The sequence below is a fragment of the Astatotilapia calliptera genome, chromosome 13 (assembly GCF_964374335.1).
Source record: "Astatotilapia calliptera chromosome 13, fAstCal68.1, whole genome shotgun sequence".
Classification (NCBI taxonomy): Eukaryota; Metazoa; Chordata; class Actinopteri; order Cichliformes; family Cichlidae; genus Astatotilapia; species Astatotilapia calliptera.
The window spans coordinates 2,331,863-2,352,337 of NC_137434.1; the positions used below are offsets into that span (position 1 = coordinate 2,331,863).

Sequence of the window (20,475 nt, forward strand, 5' to 3'; positions counted from 1 at the left end):
TTGCTGGTTATCCTGATGAGTACAACAATAGGATCATGATTTCTGTAGCAGATGTAAGCTGGCAGTGTTCACAGTAAGGTAGGTGCATATTTTAAGATGTGAGTATAATTGGTTATTACTTTAAACCACGCATATACAGCTTGCAGTTAGTTTAGGGAGTAGTCTTATTGCAGGTTATTGTTTTGCTCTGGGATAATGTGGCATATTTGAAACATTTTCTTTTATTCCTACACAGTACTTCCCACCAATCAGGGGTCATACTGTGCTCTGCAAGGGTAAAGTTTGAGCTTGAATGACCAAAGCACCTGACAGGTCATGGTTGCTTTAACAGATGATTTAAAGAAACATCTGGACTCCATTTGGATTATTTCACTTATTTGTAGTTTGTGATGGAACTTAGTGACTTCACATTAGACCTCCATCTAGCACATTAAAAGCTGTCCTTTTGATTTCAAAAAGACATTTAATTGAATATTCCGTTACTTCACGTGACACAGAAATCAGCAGCTTGGAAATAGCTATTTAGCTTAGAAATATTGAAGATATGATGTAGTGTAGACTTTTACATTTCTTTTAATTGCTTTAAAACCTTTTAAAAAATAAACTTCAAGAGTTTTTATAACCTCTAGTCTTAATAGTAATTAGACTATTGATCAATTAACTGATAAGCAGTTTCATGGCCAGGTGAGTCTGTTCATTCAGTGTTAGACAACAAATTAAGCAAAAGCTCCAAGTGTTGAAATTTGGTAATTGTTTACTGGAGCACCATCTTAAATGGAAGTGGGTTGGCATTTATCTAGCACTTATTGAGTCTTTACTGACCACTCACAGCCAAATGTAACTATCCAGTCATACAATATTTCATTCTATGCACACTGCAAGCATTTCATCTACCTCTCATCCAGCAAAAGAAAAGTCCAAAGTTAGGGTTCAAGCAAGAACCTTGCTGCAAGGCGACAAGAGATAACAAATCAGATAAATCAGAAAGATACCGAACGTTTAGCTACAGCTTAACCAAAATTCTGCTGTATTCTTAAGAAGAAGGAATGCACTGGTTAGCTCACCAACTGAACTGGAGGCAGTAAAGTTTGTGAGGGTGTAACTGGTTATCTTCCATCACTGGTGCTTTTAGAGGTATAAATGAGACAAAACCAAATGCAGTAAGCCAGAGTGCAGATATCTATATGCTGCGGCCACACTTTACAACACTTCTAACAGCTTAACAAATATCAATAAAAACACAAACTGCTTGTTTGCAGGTTGTCACATAGTGTAGAAAAAACTGAGCAACCTTACTTACATTTGAGAAAGATGTAAGGGAGACAGGCCAGGAGAGGAAGAAGAGAGGTTATGTTTAAAGGTTAGGACCGCAGGAAGACCCTGAAATAATATGTATGTGCATTTGTTGTGAAGCACATCAACTCTAAATGCTTTACGCCCTATGTGGAGCATAGACTGCATATACATATTAGACAGATGTGATGACATTTAGATAAATGTAGCAGGACTGACTGTATCAGTGCATTACACAAACAGAGATACATGCTAATAAGCCAAACAAGTGTGTTAAAAATTGTCCTCCTCCTCGTCTTTGCAGCCTAAAGAAGACAAAGGGGGGAAAAAAATAGAATGTAAGGAGACTTAACCATCCCCCACAGTAGTTATCGCACAGTCTTTAATTGAAATTGTGTGTCTGAGACAATAAAAGTTGGAGTTCAGTTCTTTTTGTCCAGCCAGGCAGCAGGATGTGCAGTCATTGCTTTTGTTTAGGGAGACATTTTTAGAAGCCCAGAGAGACAAAACAATGTGTACAACGTCATTAGAGTGGAATATGGGATAGGGTGACCCACTCACTGAGGCACACAGCGACAATGCAGGATCACACATGTGCGTACTGCACCCGTGCTGTAGAACGTCACTCTCAGAAACATAAAAAAGAAAGAAAGAAAATAACTCATCCAACTTGCAACTGCGGATTTCACCAGACACAGTTGGTGAAATGCACTGAACAAAGTTATCACGACTGACGGGCAAACATCAATGTGCGCAAAAGCATATTGTGATAGATTTCCTGCTCTGCTCTTTACCCCCTCTTTACCGTGTGTAGTCCCTATATTTAGCCCGACCAACCAACGCAGGCAGGAAACCTAAGTTGGGAAAGAATTGAAGGAAGTCTAGTGGCCATTTAGACAAACAAAAACAGACTGAGATCAGTGCTGGTTGAATACACACTATAACTGTATGCAGCTGAGACGAAGGGCTTTTCAAAGATAGAGAAGCAAGCTGAAGAAAGGGCTGGACGATACTTTAACGGAGCTCTGACAGCTGGAGCGCTGCTCTGGTTTTAGCAGCAACCTTTTCAGTCCAGGTGGATTTTAATATTAATGCTCATTTGAACAGACTAAAAGGTGTATCTGTTCACGGACATGTTTAAAAGGCAGATCCATGAGATGTTCTGGTAGACCCTGACAGAGTCTCAGATGAGGTAAGAAGTTTGTGTGTTGAAACCTGCAGCTAAACTAAAAATTGACTTGAGCTACAAAATTAGGAATCAAGAGTTGAAATGTGAACTCTATTGTGCTTTAATTACATATTATGGCATTTTCCTGGCTGGACTGATGGATACTGATAACATAGCTGGGTCTTTATAGTCTTCAGCTCGTTGTATATCCACACAATATGACAGTCATTTCTGAAACTTACACGGGACTATGACTGACTAACATATGACAAAAGCAACCAGTCACTTCGAAACCTCTATGTGCTCCAGCTGCGTATGTCCATAAACACATGCATCACCTCATCAGAATAATTTTTTCATTGGCTGTCACGGCCACCACACAGATTTGACTGATGGTAATCTGACTCTGTCCCTGGAAGATTTAATGCAGTTGCATTTATTCATAGGGTTACTGGGCTGGCTGCAGCTTTTCAGTACAGTTAGTGTCAGGTTTAATGAGAAACCTCTGAGTGCTGCAGGGAACTCACTCCTTTCTGTGAACTGTCCCTGCCTTGTATTGTTACTTATAGTCAAACAGACTCTGCGCTTATAAACTTACATCGCATTTAAATGGCAAAACCTGGAAATGAGTAACTCATCAGTCTGTGAGCCACAGGCTTTTAAGGCTACTGTGTGATATTCTTTACTTATCCCTCTGAGGTCTAAGTCATCCTCAGCTCTATCCCTGTACTAGCAGGATATGTAAGTTTTCTTCTTTTAAAAATTGTTTTCCAAAAACAAACAAACAAAAAAAAAAAAGAGTCACAGCACAGAAACAGCACTAATGATAGTTAATAATGATCTTATGGCCTGTCCTATTACACTGCAGTGCAGCATTCAGTACTGCTGATTACATAATTGTACAGCGTCCAAAATAAACCACTGGAATGAAAGGAGATAAGTCATACTCATCTTACTCAATCAAATTTGGGGAGTGTTTCTCACACACCAATGTTAAGCCCTCTTCACACGTTTAGAGATTATCAGTGATGTAGAGACTACAGAAAGTCGATGACACCACGACTTCAAGTAAAAACAGGGAAAATAACACAGTTGGGATACTTAGGATACTGCTGATTGACATTTGACTGGAAGTAAAGACAACCAGAGGCTGGAATGTCAACTACCAACCAACCGATAAGGTGACACGGCACAAGGGAACCACTTTCTATATGAATGTGACCTTAGTCATGGCGCTCCACAGTAGGACTGATAATTTAAGCATTGCACATTACACAGTATTTGCAAACACAGCTATGCAGGTGAAACCAGATGACACAAATCAATTAAAACTATAAAAAAAAAAACCCAAAACACTTTTTTAGATTGCTTTGGAAAACTGTCATCCTGCTCTTCACTCTGATTTTTTTTTCTTTTTTTACATTTTTATTAAAATGTCAACATAATATGGTATATTTAGTAAAAGCAAGTGACCTCTGATGAAGAGGCCATAATTGCATATGAGCCTGCACAGCTTGAACCTGTGAGAGTGCAGAATAGATTAAATTGCTTTATAACAGATGGAGACTGGAAATGTCTGTTGAGATGCTAAAATGAATTATATGACAAAATAATTCATTTTCCAGTGCACTGCAATCCAGTGCACATCTAACTTGTTAGATCAACACTGCACTGAAATCCGGTGATTGCAATCTTCCAGTGCAATCACTGTGCGTGTGTGTTTAAGGTCACATGGCCGACCGCTGCTCCTCCAGGCTGCTGTGTTTACTAAGAGGAGGAGGTCATAGCGTAGTAAGTGCTACCATGGGAGTCTCTGTGCTTGACAGTCAGTAGGAGCCTGCAGTTATCTCAGTAACAGAAGCTGATCTTTAGCCTGGATGGTTGCTCATATTCAGCTCTTTGAAGGTAAGATCTGGGAGATTTTATTCCCCCTTTCCTATAAATTCTGTTGTAGCAAGAACAAAATGTAACTGCGTGTAGTTTAACTCATGAAAGAATGGGGGGGAAAAGTCAGTTAAATGCATGAAGTAGCTCTGGCTTTGCTATGTATGAACTAGGCTTCAGCGTTCAGCAATTCAGGGTTTTTAAGGCAATGCACCGTCTGTGTGTTCAGAGGTGGCGCTTTTTGTGAGATTACGCCTCTGAACAGTGTCCCTTGATTACACATTTGGCTGCATCATTGTGCGCTAAAGCCAGAGAGATACACAGTGACCTACTGTGGATGGAGAAAAAGCACAAATCAAAGGGTACCGCCGACTGTAACAAGCTGTGAAATCGGGAGCAAAAAAACACATGACACACAAGTCATTAATGTCTGATACATTGTGAAAGCAGCACATTGCCCACAAGAACACTTTGAAAGTTTCAGAATGGCCAGTTTGTTTTTTGTGAATTATATTGTTAGCAGCAGAAAGCATTAAGACTCAATGCCTGAATTGTGGAGACTTTTGCATTTACTGAATATTTTGACCCTAAATCACTGAGTCACATCCATAACGCAGCACAGTTTAGATCAAGTCAAGACCAACAATTGTGTCCCCTCCCAATGCTGAGGGAGTGAGCTGTGATTAAAAGGGTAACATGTTTATTCCAATGTGTGACAAAGAAAGGCTATTGTTGTTGTGGTGAAGTTATGAAATTATGTTTAACTGCTGACTGAGTTTGCATGAGTTTCCCTCTTGGGGCTCTGGTTTCCTCCCACTTTCCAAAGATATGCGTGGTTTGGACACTAAATTAGCCTGAAGTGTGAATGTTGAAGGCTGAATGCTTGTGTTAGACTAGAGACTTTGTTAGAGTCTGTGGGACATTGAGCAAGGTGTTGTATTTGCAGGTCCAGACTGAAATTGTTCTTAAGGGAAGCTTCCTACAAACACAGTATGTGCTACAAACGTGTACCAACACCTTCGAAATGTATAGTTACCCAGAGGACTGTCACATTTGATCTCTTCAACAGGGAATGAAAAAGAGGTGCTTCCATAGACATGTTTGTGATGCGTGTTAGAATTTTTTATTTTTAATTATTTTTTTAATTATTTTTTTTTATTATTATTATGTATTCTTAAGTTATCAGTATAAAATGCCACTTTAGCCAGTATTTACCTCACGTCTACTGGACTGTAAGTTGATATGTTGAGGTTGTTTAGTGCCGTCCAAAAATCATGACGCTTGTTTCTTAATAGGAAAATTAGAAATCGGTGAAATGAAGTATGTGCAAACAAATTCTAATATAGCTTGAACTCTTAGGCAAGCGTTCTAGTAATGCATTCAAGCATTCTTGAGGAGCCAGTCTCTGTGAGGGTGAGCCTAAACTGCTTCAACAATGACGAGATCCAGGCTCTCCATTCCCAAACTGATATCGCTCCATTGTGTGCGTTTTGTGGCCACTCAGAGTCTTTTCAGATGGTATTGCACAGTGACTCCAAATCTGATGGTGCTGTACAAAAATCCCCAACACTGATCCAAAACAGCACAGCGCTTTTGTGTTTTATAGATGTAGACACCGACTGTTGTGTCTCTCGCCTGACCTGTAGGAAAGTACTTTGTCACCAGTTTGTGAAGAAGAGGTAAAAGGTAAATTGGCTGGTGGTGCCTTTCTACGGATGTGAGCACTCCATTTGAACCAAAAACGCAAACTTTTCATTAATCACTCCATAAATCCTGCTAACATTGATTTTCAGCACATTTGCTCCTTGGTTCAGTCCTGACGGTCACCCTTCCATTGAAACCATTTGTGATGAGGCTGGTGTGTGATGGTACTTCTCCCTCAATTTGAAATATTTGTAACATGTACAGAATCACCTCTAACCAAGTACACTTGGGCATGCAGACTCAAGGATCGAACCACGAACCTTCCATTTAGTAGGTGACCTGCTCTGCCACCTGAGACAAAAAAGTGCCCCAAAAGTTACTCATTTGCTTAGAAAGTCAAAAGCTTAGCAAATACATCTGACACCAAAAACTAAGACCTTTAAGAACTCCAGAACCTTACCAACATGCTACATCACGGAAAAATAAGACACACTGGTGGGAAACGCCACCATATTGATCAGGAGCTGAAAGCCATTATAAAGAGCCCAAAGATGCAATTAGTGTCCTTTGGTCAACCGATTATTCCAAACAGGTGTGAATGTGAACTTGAATGGTTGTCTGCAGCTCTGTGTTAGCCCTACAACAGATTGGTGACCTTTGTGGATCTTTCAGAAACAAATAGTCTCCTGTTCATGTCACCTGGGTGAACAAGGATTTATCAAAGCTGTCAGCATAGAGAGAAATGCTTTGCAAGCACCAGCAAAGCCAGGAAAGATAAATAATATACCATCCATATTATCCAGGGTTGAACATGAACACATACTTCATTCCCAAAGAGACTTAAATCATTTGGCAGGAATGTGTAATATGATGTGAAGTGTATCTCTATAAAGCAGTTCACAGACTGGTCACTGAAAACATGAGCATGTGTCACAATCAGTGGAAGCTGACTGTGTGTAGAGAGACGCAAATGCAGACTGAAAATGGAGCGTGAAATGTGACTTGAACAAAAAGTGGGCTGTTGTGGCTCATAAGAGTACACAAAGCAAAGGCAAGCGGGGCGAAAACTAAACTAGAACCTAAACTGGAAAAACTAAACTATGATTACTGTGACAAAAACATGAATTCAGAACACGTGCATGCAGGAAACTGAGAATGAACATGCATTACCTTAAACTTGACGCAATATGAAGGACCGAACACAACCTGACAGAGTCTGAATGAAACACACAGACTAAATACACAAAGGAGGTGATCAGAGGAAGTGGAAACACCTGGGGAAACAGCTGACACAAATGAACATAATGACATCAGAGGGGAAGAGTAAAGCTAAACACATTGAACTAAGAAACACAAGACTTTCAAAATAAAACAGGAAACTTGGAGAGACGTAGACATGACAACACAGGCTTGACAACATGAAACACGTGGACAAGAAATACATAACAACTAGCACAGAAGGCCTGAGTGAAACTAAAATTCACTGCCAATTAATAATAATCCAACATTCCACATTATCTTCAACATATAACGAAAGAGATCAAAACAACTGAAAGTGCTGGATCACAGACCCAGCCCCTGACAAGTATGTGTGTACACCATTGCATGTATTATGTTTTGCATATTGCACATAGTCTAAGGAGCTTGGAAAGAAAAGCGTCTGGCAGAATTTTCCACACCAAGACTAAAGCTCTGACATTTAATGAGTGATGTCACACTTGATTTGGTTTGTTGAGGTGCCGAGCTACTTGGAAAATCAGTATCGTAGGCAGCCAACTACGTCATTTAGACAGCTGAATAAGGATCAGCAGTGCATCATGGGAGATGGGGCCTCTGGTGGTTCTGACCTTGTTAATGGCTAAGCATGTCATCACCTTGGTGAAGCAAAAAAAGACATCCCTTGCAAACATCTAATTTATACAGAGACTTGCGTCAACATCAGCATTCTGTGTGTCTGTGTTTGCCTGTGTCTGCGTGTACACAGTTGGATAACTTGCCAATAACTAATATAACTGATAGATGTAAAACTACCAATACCCTTAACTATTTATACATTTTCTGAATCAGAAAGGAAGCTACTGATTCAGAAAAATTTAAATTAGAACTTTTTAATTGTTTTACTTATATGAAGACATTTTACCGTGATAAATAAAAAGACCTTTAGTAAGCCACATAAATAGTGTCTGCTGTAGTCTGCTATTATGCAATGAAAAGGAATTCATTCAAATGTGCCATTTGAGATACGTATATGAGAGTCCTGATGCTATTGATGACACACACTCTCTATTTTGGTGTGAATTCTGAAATGCATGTAAAACTACAGTGACACTATTAAGTTATACCCTCAGAGAATGATCACTTTTGGCTTTTTTCAGCTAATTGTGCTAACTGTAGATGCACTGGCTTGTGTAATTCTCAATCCTGACTGCAGCATGTCATATTTTAAATGTCTTCTTATCCAGCAGCAAACACCAGACAAACACGAACACACTGGAGCCTTTAGTAGCTAAAGAGCCAGCAGTCATTTTCACAAACCTTCTAAGAATCGAGCTCATGACATAAACCAGGTCTGGCCTGGGGTCTGCTCTGACCATTAGCATGCTAAAATACCTCACCTATGAGTTGCTTAGGGTATGTCCAGCAGGCATTCTCAGATACTGAAGACACATCAGCTGGCTACTTTCAGTGAGAGGGATTACTCTACTTTCAGTGCCTGCCATTACCCTGCTTCTTGTGCTAAGATTAGACACCTTTGAAAGCTCATTTACCACTGCTCACTTCAAATTTTTGGTCACTACCTATAGTTCAGTTTTATAGGTGAATATGTGAATGTGCATCAACTAGTAAGGTATTCTCACACTCTCCAACACAACCAAAAATCTCTGAATGTGGGAATGCAGGTTTTTCCAAAGTTTGTGGAACCCATAAAGAGCTATAAATCAGAGTGTGTATATGTAACAAAAAAGCACACTAGACTGTTTGGGCCATTTGTCACTCAGTCAGCATTCCACGTCTGCACAGTTGAGCTATGTACTGTTTGAAATTTGGAGGATTCGTGTAGGTTAAAAACCCCTCTTTGTAGCCTGTCTTATGCAAATGGACACAGTAGCAGTAAACCATAAAACAAGAGTTAACCCCCTTCCCCCCTCCAGAAAACTGTTGTATCCTTTGATCAATGATTTGATCAATATTTGTTGGAAACCAAAGGCATTTTTTTTCAATGCAGTTCTTGCTTATTTCATCAGCAAGACATGCAAAACCACATTTCACTCTAACAGTGGTTTTGTGGTTCTACATCTAGAACTTTTCTAAATGCAGTCCATACCTGTAACCCAGTCAAATGATTTGCATCAGTTGATTTCCTCAGTTCCCAAATGCATAGATTGTTGTTAAAAAACAATACTCATACTAGGCTTGATATAATAGATTGTCATGAGATAATCATTCCTCTTTGAGTGATCATGTTGTATGGACTCGGGCGTATGGGACGGCATGGTCATTGGTGAAACCCACTGTTGCTCTTTCATGGAAAAACGAATCGCCTCTGCTCTGTGGATAGTGAGCAAATAGTGAAGGCGATCTTATTGTGCAAGCAAAGTGTGATTAGACTCCCTGCCTTCTTTGCCATGTACAGATTAGCATTAGCACTGGCAATACATCCTCTTCACTTGATCAGAAATTGCTCTTTAAAGCGTGTTCTTTCCTGTCCTACCAGATGTGCTCTCCCTCTAATGACATACTCTCTGTCCTCCTTCCAGCTTGGCGTCATGGGATCATCCACACTGGGGAAGGCAGCGTCTCTTGATGCTCTTTTAAATGAATGCATTCATGGATTTGGTGAGTGACACAGACCATCAGGGGTCCTAAAGGTCCCTTATTCACTGCATTGCAATTAGTTTGTGGTAATTTGCAGAGAATAACTTAGGCAGTCCCTAAATTTATACCATTGTGCAAAAGTGTTGGGACACCCCTAATTTTTGGTGTCTGTTCAATTCTTCATAATTGCATTAATTCTGTATTCAGAAAAACAGTGTATCACCAACATTTTATTTTGAGCTAGGTAAGTGAGAAAGCAGTAAGAATTCAGACTGAAATTTGGGATTTGCTCTTCACAGATGACAGTGGTGACCTGCAGGCTAACCCCCTCCCACGCATTGTGCTGCTGATGCACCGTTGGTATGTTACATCCTCTGAACTGGCGCGAAAACTTCTGATGATATATCCTATCTTGTAGAAATCATGACTCGTTGCTCATACACATTAGTGAAATGGTCCAACAATATATTGAAGTGCTGGCTGAAGCTTGGAGGGCTCATTCACCTTACAGGAAATCTCACCTAAGCTTTTATTTGGATAATGGTATTCCAGACAGTCTCTTAAATGATATTTGATGCATCTCTCTCAGCTGCTCTCTTGGTGTGCCGTGAACATTGATGTAAAATAAGTGGTATTGATCTTAGCTTGGATCAGTGACCTTGGAGTTGCTCAGTAGGTGGTTTGTTGTACTATTAGAGACAAATGGTTGTAATGCAGCTATTTACCTGCTGTAAATTCAAACGCCAACTTCATTCAATTTTGTATAACTACCCTGTTACCAAAGTATATACAGTCATGGTGAAAAGACAGCACATCCACTGCAATTCTAAGGGTGTACGTAAATGGCCTGTATTTATATAGCGCTTTACACATCCAGTCATCCACACACTGGTGAATGGGTGGATGCTACATTGTAGCCACAGCCACCCCAGGGTGGCTGTGGCTACAATGTAGCTGCCAGAGGCTGGTGCTACATTGTAGCGCCAGCCTCTGGCAAAGGGTGAAGTGTCTTGCCCAAGGACACAACGACCGAGACTGTCCAAGCCGGGTCTCGATCCGGCAACCTTCCGATTACAAGGCGAATGCCCAACTCTTGAGCCACGATCGCCCCTTATGTATCAGGACATACTGAAATAAAAAATCATCTGGAACTTGCCAGGATCTAAATTAATTTAAATACATCCCGAAAAGTGTTTTTATGTACTTAACACAAACTAAGGCAAAATACAAATGATATGAAAAATGATTAAGCAGCTTACAGAAGCATGTTTAGCTGCAATGCCTGAAGGCATTATGACTTTTCAGTCTCTTACATAGTTGTGGAGGACTTTTGGAGCACTCGTCTTTAGAAAGTTGCTTCAGTGCACTGACATTCATTTATGCACCCCTTTCTTAAGGTCGTGCCACAGCATTTTGAGGCTGAGGTCTGGACTTTGACTCGGCCATAGCCTTTTCTTTTTTAACTATGTTGTTATAGATCAGACTTTATTTTCTTACTTCAGTAATCAGACACATGGAGAAACCCCCCAACAAGTAACCATCACAATATAACTTCACTAAAACTTCTAACAGACCTTGTGTGTAATGGAGATGTAATGCCAGCCTATTTTTAATTTTTCACACACACACACACACACACACACACACACACACACACACACACACACACACACACACACACACACACACACACACACACACACACACACACACACACACACACACCATTGTTGTTGTCTCCTTCCTCTCTTCTCTCTCTATCTGTTTTCCTGCTGATCTCCTCCACTTCCTCCTCCTTTCAGGACCTCCTGACAGCCTCCCAGATGAGCCTGGGGAGATTTTATCAGCGAAAGCACTTTTGGGATGTGTCCGCTTACTGTAGAAAAAGATTGAACTTTTTTTCATTGTCTAAAACAGAGATTAAATAAATAAAATAATAATGCAGGAATATTTCCTGAATACTCTGTTCTGAGTTGCAGTAGGCCCTGTGCTGTGAGCATAGCCTGGCTTTAACATTGACACCAAATTCAATCTTCATGTCCACCAGGGTGCAGTTCTGAGTGGCCCAGGCCTTCTCCAGAATCTCAAAAATGGCCACAGTGCTGCATTTAGATTCATTCCAAACTTTAGGTCATAATTCTCTGTAATTGTTAGCTATTAACCTCCAGATTAGCTTGCATAGAGGGTCTATGTTTATTTTTTTTAGAGCGAAGATTGCCAATGGATATTTGACATCCAGATTGGAGCAGCCAAGGACAAAACCACCAACCTTCTGATTAGTAAATGACCTGTTCTACCTGCTGAGCTACAGAAATCGATGTCTGGAATGTTTTCTAATTGTTAAAAATCTTTCTTATTGACTTAAATATGCCATGTTACATTAAACCTTAGGAGTGAAGGAAGGTATACTCTAACATGACTTTGTAGAATCATCACCTCTTATGTATGTGCAGGAAAGGTGACCTGTAATGGAGTAATAAGTAATATATGCAGTACTTTTCTCCTTGTACAAAGTAGTTTGTTAAATTACAGTTATGTTACTTTGCAACATGGCCTGTTTTGTTGGTAGGCAACAATATAACACCAAACTCACTGTGCTAACAAGGACATGCACAAGATCTTTCTTTCAATAGTCTATTTAAGTGCTACCCCAAAGCTAACTGACAGCAAAGTGGGTAAAAACAGCCCATAGAGCACTTCACAGAAAAAAACGTTGTGATCAAAGTGATTGGACCCTAAGAAAGAGTTTGAGCAGAAATGCACAATCCTGCAAACTTCTTCAGTTCTACTTTAAACCTCCCTAAGTATTGGCACACTCCACTTTAGCAACACTCTGTCTCTTGCAGTTAGCTTTGATGTCATGTTTACAGTAAAGCAGTGATTCTCAAACTTTTCACAAGAGTACCACCTCATAAAATATATGACTCTTAAAGTACCACCCTTATGACCGAAATTAGTATTACTAAGGTCCTGGGTCGGCAACACAGTGTTTTCTGTTTGGTATTAATAATCTTTGATTTCTGGATGTGTCTTTGTTAGTTTTGGTTCTGTGTTCCCACTGTTCTGTGTGCCTCTGAGTTTCGTCTGTGGATTTCCTGTTTTACATTTAGATGGTCTTGTCTCATGTTAGTGTATTCTGCTTTACTTCCTTGTCTTGTCTTGCCCAATTAGTTGCAGCTGTGTTGCCATCTGTTCCCTCATGTTCATGCCTGTGTATATATGTATATATAGTGTGTGTTTGCCTTTGCTCGTCGTTACTCCGTCTGTGTTACTCGGTGTATCTCTGCATCTCTCTGCCCTACAGTCTCTGTGTCATCACTCTGCGTCCTAATGGTTTCAGGTTAGTTGTCCCCAGTTTAGGTTTTGGTAGCTCCTCCGTTCCTGTTTTTGCCATTTTGCCAATCCTGTAAATAAAGCTCACTCGCATCACAGCCTATGCTGTGATGCGAGTGGTAAGTGAGAAATCTTGGGTCCTTACTCTCACACACCACACGACTGCGCTGAGCTACTAGGTGTTTGCCTTTTGCATTCCTAATCCAAGTCAAGAAGGCGTCAGGCAGAAGGCTGATGGTAACTGGATGAGATGTCCTGCATGATCCATTAGAGGCAAAGCTTGAGGGCAGCATAGTGACAAGATGGTTAGCACCAATGACTATAGAAAACAGTCATTGGTTAGCACTCTTGCCTTGAAGCAGCTAAGTTTTGGGTTTGCAAAATCACATGGTTAGCTTAACTGGTGATTCTAAATTCCTTAGGTGTGAATTATTGCCTGCCTCTCTGCGTTAGAGGCAACCTGTCCAGAGTGTAACAAACAACCTCTATCTCACACATGCCATTCCAAAATTAGATGGCGATTCTGTGTTTTTGTACTCAAACAAATTCCTTATTTTGTTGATTTGCTGGTTTTGTTAAATCTTGAAAAATGTCCTTAACTTAAGCCCACGTACCGTAACTGCAGCGGTGACAACTGCCAAAGAACCAGGCTGAAGATTTGTTATTTAATGAGGTAAGTTGGTACTCATACATTCTCCTACATGTCAGACAGTCAAACTTCCTGCATCATACCACCCATCGTAAAGGGGCTTACATGTCATAAATGTCCCGGTCTGTCACACACTAATAAAGGATATACTATAATCTGCATTCGTCCCATGTTTATCTATTTGATGTATAATTTCAAATATGTGTACTTAGGTACTGGATAGTAACATTTCCTGCAGAGTTCAACCTGGACTTGGGTCTGATTAGAATAACAGAGGAGTTCAGAGACGTGGCAGCTCAGCTTGGCTGTGAGGAGCATTTCAAATTCATCGACATCTCAACCATGTAAGACATCAAAGGCACACAGATGTAGCTGAAGAAACTCTTGATATAATCACTCAATTTTAACAAAATGTAACATCTGGGCTGGGTAAAATTTAAAAATAAAATAAATAAAATAATAATAAAATAAAAACTTTTTTATTTAAAGGGGACAATATTGGTTATTTCCAGCTCTTTATTTTTACCATCAAAAGGCTACACTGGTGTTGTATGACTTACAGTTCTAAATAATAAAATAATCCAAATTAAGTCACACAACCATGAGATTTAAAGAGTGCACATCTAAAGCTTAAACATGTCAAAGAACTGTTCCGTTGATTCTTATGCTTTTATTCGAGTGGCTAATTGCTTCTCATTTGTTCTTCTTGCAGTCCATCATACGACTGGATGAGAAGGATTACCCAGCGGAAAAAGCAAACCAAAAAAGGGAAGGCCTCCCTGTTGTTTGACCACCTGGAACCCATAGAGCTGGCTGAGCATCTCACCTTCCTGGAATTCAAATCCATCCGAAGGATATCGGTACATTCAACTGTTGAGTGATGGCTGCTTTGTGGCTCAGGGATGGTTCTGGAATTCATTGTCAGCAGAGGATGAATCCTAACACCATTTTAGTGCTCTATATACAAACTTCTCCTTCATAACTATTCTACAGCTACTGTACTAGTGTGGTCAGGGAAAATAAATAGTTTAATTATGACACCACATAGGGACATGTCACCATGAGGAAATCTAAAACTTAAATAGTAAAAAGAAGGCTCACAGGTTTATTAAATACAGATGGCCATATTAGGCTTCTCCTTAATACAGTTTTATTAAAAAATGATCAACATGAAAACAATACATGTGAAATAGTCAAAACCTTGAACAAGAAGGTATTGTGGAACACCATCTATTTATCAATGGCAATACAAAGTAAAAATGGACTAGGATGGGACATTTCAGAACCGTAGAAGGAGGGTTATAAAGGGGAACACACACACACACACACACACACACACACACACACACACACGCACGCACGCACGCACGCACGCACGCACACACACACACACACCTATGGTGCTATGTAATAAGTGCGATTGTGAAGGAGAGATATCCCCAGGGTTCAAGGTTCTTTATTTGTCACATGCATAGTTATACAAGTATAACACACAGTGAAATGTAGCCTGACACGCTCCTCGACATGTGCAAAAATGGGGGGGGGGGGGGGGGGGGGGTGTAGAGGAAGAACATTATATATATATACATATAGTATATACACTGGGTGAATGTGCAGTAGTAGCAGCAAGCAGGTGAATTCTGTACATTAATATGAATAGACATCTGACTATTTTACAGGATAGACAATATAAACATATTTAAAATTAAAGGAATTTGAAATGTACATTGTGCCTTGGTTTAGTGTCTGGAAGAGTCCTGTCTCAGTCAATTATAGATGATGTGAGAGGGCGGGTGTGTGTGTTTAGGGCACGGATGGCTTGGGGATAGAAGCTCCTCTTGAGTCTCTCTGTCCTTGCCCGGAAGATGCGGAACCTTCTACCAGATTGCAGAAGTTGGAACAGTTTGTTGCCAGGATGGGATGGGTCCTTCAGTATCTGCGCTGCTCTAGTCCGGCATCTCCTGGTGTAGGTGTCCTGAAGCGGGGGGAGTGCAATCCTGCAGCAGCGTTCTGCTGTACGGATCACTCTCTGGAGAGCTTTTTGGTCCTTCACACAGCTGTTCCCAAACCACGATGTCATGTTCTGTGTGAGGATGCTCTCCACAGCGCCTGTATAGAAAATCCTGAGGATCTTTGGAGAGACCCTGAACTTCCTCAGTTGTCGTAGGTGATACAGGCGTTGCCTAGCCTTTTTGGTCTGGACCTGAATGTGGGCAGCCCATGTCAGGTCTGAGGAGATGTGGACACCAAGATACTTGAAGGACTGCACCCTCTCCACTGGAGCTCCATTGATGATAATAGTCTCTGTGCTGACCCCTTCTGAAGTCCACCACCAGCTCCTTGGTCTTGCTGACGTTCAGCTGGAGGTGGTTGTCCTGGCACCACGATGCCAGATTCTTCACTTCATCCATGTAGGCCGCCTCATCGTTGTTGGAGATGGCACCCAACACCACTGTGTCGTCAGCAAACTTCACAATGGTGTTGGAGCCATGGGTGGCCACACAGTCTGAAGTGTAGAGGGAGTAGAGCAGTGGCGAGAGGACACATCCCTGAGGTGCTCCTGTGTTGATGGTGATGCTTTTGGAGAAGCACCTGCCCACCCTCACCACCTGAGTTCTGCCAGTGAGGAAGTCCAACACCCATGCACACAGACGGCTGTTAAGTCCCAGATCCCTCAGCTTTGTGAACAGTCTGCAGGGCACTATTGTGTTAAACGCTGAACTGTAATCAACAAACAGCATTCGCACATAGTTACCCTGTTTCTTGTCCACGTGGCTGAGAGTGGTGTGTAGGACGTGGGTGATGGCATCCTCTGTGGATCTGTTGGATCTGTAGGCGAACTGCAGCGGATCTGTGGTGTCTGGGATGGAGGGGGAGATGATGTTCTTCAGCAGCCTCTCAAACACCTTCATTACTACCGAGGTCAGTGCAACTGGCCGGTAATCGTTCAGGGATGAGGGTTTGCTGTTCTTGGGCACAGGGATGATGGTGGATCTTTTGAAGCATGTGGGGACCACAGACTTCGCCAGGGACTCGTTGAAGATGTAAGTGAACACACCTGCTAGCTGGTCAGCACAGCAGCGCAGCAGACGGCCGGTGATGCCGTCTGGCCCCGCCGCTTTCCTTGTGTTCACTCTCCTCAGTGCCGCTCGGACGTCATGCTCCGCGATGCTGGTCACCGGTCTCTCGCTGATGACGTCACTGTCCTCGGTAGTCAGGCGGTAGATAGCATTAGCCGCCTGGCTAACCTCGAAACGGGCGTAGAACTGATTCAGCTCGTTGGTGAATGCAGAGTCAGCGTTGATCAGGGTTGCATTATAATAATAATAATAATAATAATAATGGATTGGATTTATATAGCGCTTTTCAAGGCACCCAAAGCGCTTTACAATACCACTATTCATTCACTCTCACATTCATACACTGCTGGAGGCAAGCTACAAGTCATTACTACTGACTGTCCACTCCCAGTCCTATCCAGCAGCAGGGAGAAGTAGGGCTGGGTATCATCACTGACTTCTATTCGATTCGATTCCGATTCAATTTTGACTCAGACAGAGAAGCACAATATAGTAATTCAGCTGGATTCATGCGGTCTAAGATTTCAGGTGCCCAACAGGAACAGTTACACATTCCAGATAAAAACTACTCCAAGTCTATTCAGGAAATGCTGCCAGAGACATTATCAAATGGTAATCAAAAGTCTATAAAAAAAAACTATACCAGTGAAATGTGACACTTGTAAAAATGACAAGAGGTGAATGCTGCAGCAAATCATAAATATTGTAATTAAGTGCGCAAAGCAGTGGAAGAAAAATAAAGATTTTAATTCAGCTAACAGATCATCTGCAGAGGAATGGCTTATTTGAAGAGTTTCAGTCAGGTTTCAGAGCTCATCACAGCACAGAAACAGCTTTAGTGAGGGTTACAAATGATCTTCTTATGGCCTCTGACAGTGGACTCATCTCTGTGCTTGTCCTGCTAGACCTCAGTGCAGCGTTCGATACTGTCGACCATTGTTACGCCCCAGTCTAGGGGTACAGGAACGCAAAATGAGTTTGAAAAGACTGCCCTGCCCTGGTCCCCAAAACCATACACAGAGGGAAACCCAACGGAAACCAATTTCTTAGTGAATCATGATTTATTTTTCTACACTGCAAAAATGAAGCTCCGGGGTGAACAAAGGCCAAAATAACAAACAAAACAAACTAAGTCAGGAGGAGGTGCTATCTAAAACCCTATGTGAAATCAAACATCAAACAAAAGACAAGCGCTACACCTAACTCCCTAACTGAAATAAACAGGAGAAAACAGTGCAAGGAAAAACAATAAGGCAGCTCACCCCTTCTGTTGCAGTGCTATTTACAATGAAAACTAATGTACACACTATATACAAAACTCAGAAAAGCCGCAAAAATCACAGGCACAAAAATCTCAGGTTTTGGAGGCCAGGGTCAGGTCTGCTGCTGCTGTCAGTGGCTGCCCCAGGACAACTGCTGGTGAGGGATTTGAAGAAGATCACATGGCCAGGGGACCAATCAGCAGCCGTCAGCTCATCATCTCTGGGATCTGCAAAGACTTAAAGGCACAGACAACAACAGCCACCAAAACAGATTATGGACAGGGCCATAACAACCATAATATCCTATTAGAGCGATTAGAACATGCTGTAAGTGTTACAGGTACTGCACTGCAGTGGTTTGTATCATATCTATCTAATAGACTCCAATTTGTGCATGTAAATGGAGAGTCCTCTTCACACACTGAGGTTAATTATGGAGTTCCACAGGGTTCAGTGCTAGGACCAATTCTGTTTACATTATACATGCTTCCCTTAGGCAGCATCATTAGAAGACATAGCATACATTTTCACTGCTATGCAGATGACACCCAGCTCTATCTGTCCATGAAGCCAGATAACACACACCAATGAGTTAAACTGCAGGAATGTCTTAAAGACATAAAGACCTGGATGGCCGCTAACTTTCTGCTTCTTAATTCAGATCAAACTGAGGTTATTGTACTCGGCCCTGAAAATCTTAGAAATATGGTATCTAAGCAGATTCTTACTCTGGATGGCATTACCTTGGCCTCCAGTAACACTGTGAGGAACCTTGGAGTCATTTCTGACCAGGACATTTCCTTCAACGCACATATTAAACAAATACATAAGACTCCTTTCTTCCATTTGTGCAACATCTCTAAAGTTAGAAATATCCTGTCTCAGAGTGACGCTGAAAAACTACTTCATGCATTTATTACTTCCAGGCTGGACGACTGTAATTCATTATTATCAGGATGTCCTAAAAACTCACTGAAAAGCCTTCAGCTAATCCAAAATGCTGCAGCAAGAGTCCTGACAGAGACTAGAAAGAGAGAGCAGATTTCTCCTGTTTTGGCTTCCCTTCATTGGCTTCCTGTTAAATCCAGAATTGAATTCAAAATCCTGCTCCTCACATATAAGGTCTTAAATAATCAGGCCCCATCTTATCTTAATGACCTTGTAGTACCATATCACCCTATTAGAGCACTTCGCTCTCGCTCTGCAGGCCTACTTGTTGTTCCTAGAGTATTTAAAAGTAGAATGGGAGGCAGAGCCTTCAGTTTTCAGGCCCCTCTTCTGTGGAACCAGCTTCCAGTTTCGATTCGGGAGACAGACACTATCTCTACTTTTAAGATTAGGCTTAAAACTTTCCTTTTTGCTAAAGCATATAGTTAGGGCTGGACCAGGTGACCCTGAATCCTCTCTTAGTTATGCTGCAATAGACGTAGGCTGCCGGGGGATTCCCATGATGCATTGAGTTTTTCCTTTCCAGTCACCTTTCTCACTCACTGTGTGTTCATAGACCTCTCTGCATTGAATCATATCTGTTATTAACCTCTGTCTCTCTTCCACAGCATGTCTTTCATCCTGTCTTCTTTCTCTCTCCCCAACCGGTCGCAGCAGATGGCCCCGCCCCTCCCTGAGCCTGGTTTTGCCAGAGGTTTCATCCTGTTAAAAGGGAGTTTTTCCTTCCCACTGTCGCCAAAGTGCTTGCTCATAGGGGGTCATATGATTGTTGGGTTTTTCTCTGTATCTATTATTGTACGATCTACTGTACAATATAAAGCGCCTTGAGGCGACTGCTGTTGTGATCCGGCGCTATATAAATAAAATTGAATTCAATTGAATTCAATTAATTCAAGTTAATTGCTTTATCACTGAGCACAATTGCTGCTGCTATTTGTAAATCACTGAATTAATACATGCACATTCCTGCAAAAATCTCTCCAGAGCAGGTTGGATCCACAGAGGTGGCTGTGCTCCAGAGGCAGAGTAGGCCATTCGAAGGGAGGTGCTTCAATCCCTTTGTACGATAGGCTCTTGTTTCCAAAAATAAGTCTTGACAAAAAACTAAATGTGTGTGTTAATGAGAAATGCTGTATAAAATATTTTGAGAGCTCAAGTTAACCAGAAAGGTGCCCTATAAAAACTAGCCTTTATTCATCCGTTTATACATTAGCAGTAGTAACGTTTGGTAGTAAGAACCGAAAACCCTAAAAGTTACCTGGACAGCCCAAAAGCTTGTTTCATACTCTGGTCAGGAGCAGGTAAGGAGTTTCAGTTTTAAATCACCTTTAAATACCACATTTTCACTGTTTTTGAGGAATTGAGCTTGAACTTGAGGAATAACTGGGGAATAACTTT

The 20,475-nt window shown here is 41.3% G+C and overlaps 1 protein-coding gene across 5 annotated transcripts in view; it reads left to right on the plus strand.

The window, feature by feature from the left end:
* Positions 1-2: 2 nt before the first annotated feature.
* Positions 3-20,475, plus strand: part of rasgrp3 (RAS guanyl releasing protein 3 (calcium and DAG-regulated)) — a 42,220-nt gene continuing 21,747 nt past the window's right edge. For 2 of the 5 annotated variants that reach the window (XR_013900923.1, XM_026190485.2), the window contains exons 1-6: positions 2,266-2,485; positions 9,748-9,826; positions 10,105-10,207; positions 13,749-13,811; positions 14,000-14,131; positions 14,500-14,647. Coding sequence is in view for 4 of the 5 variants with exons in the window: in XM_026190485.2 (XP_026046270.1) it covers positions 9,757-9,826; positions 10,105-10,207; positions 13,749-13,811; positions 14,000-14,131; positions 14,500-14,647 (516 nt within the window). In the remaining variant the exon portion in view is untranslated. Of the gene's footprint in view, positions 79-2,265; positions 2,486-4,230; positions 4,367-9,747; positions 9,827-10,104; positions 10,208-13,748; positions 13,812-13,999; positions 14,132-14,499; positions 14,648-19,921; positions 20,139-20,475 lie in introns of those variants that run through there. The other 3 variants (XM_026190486.2, XM_026190487.2, XM_026190488.2) reach the window with 3 other exon arrangements.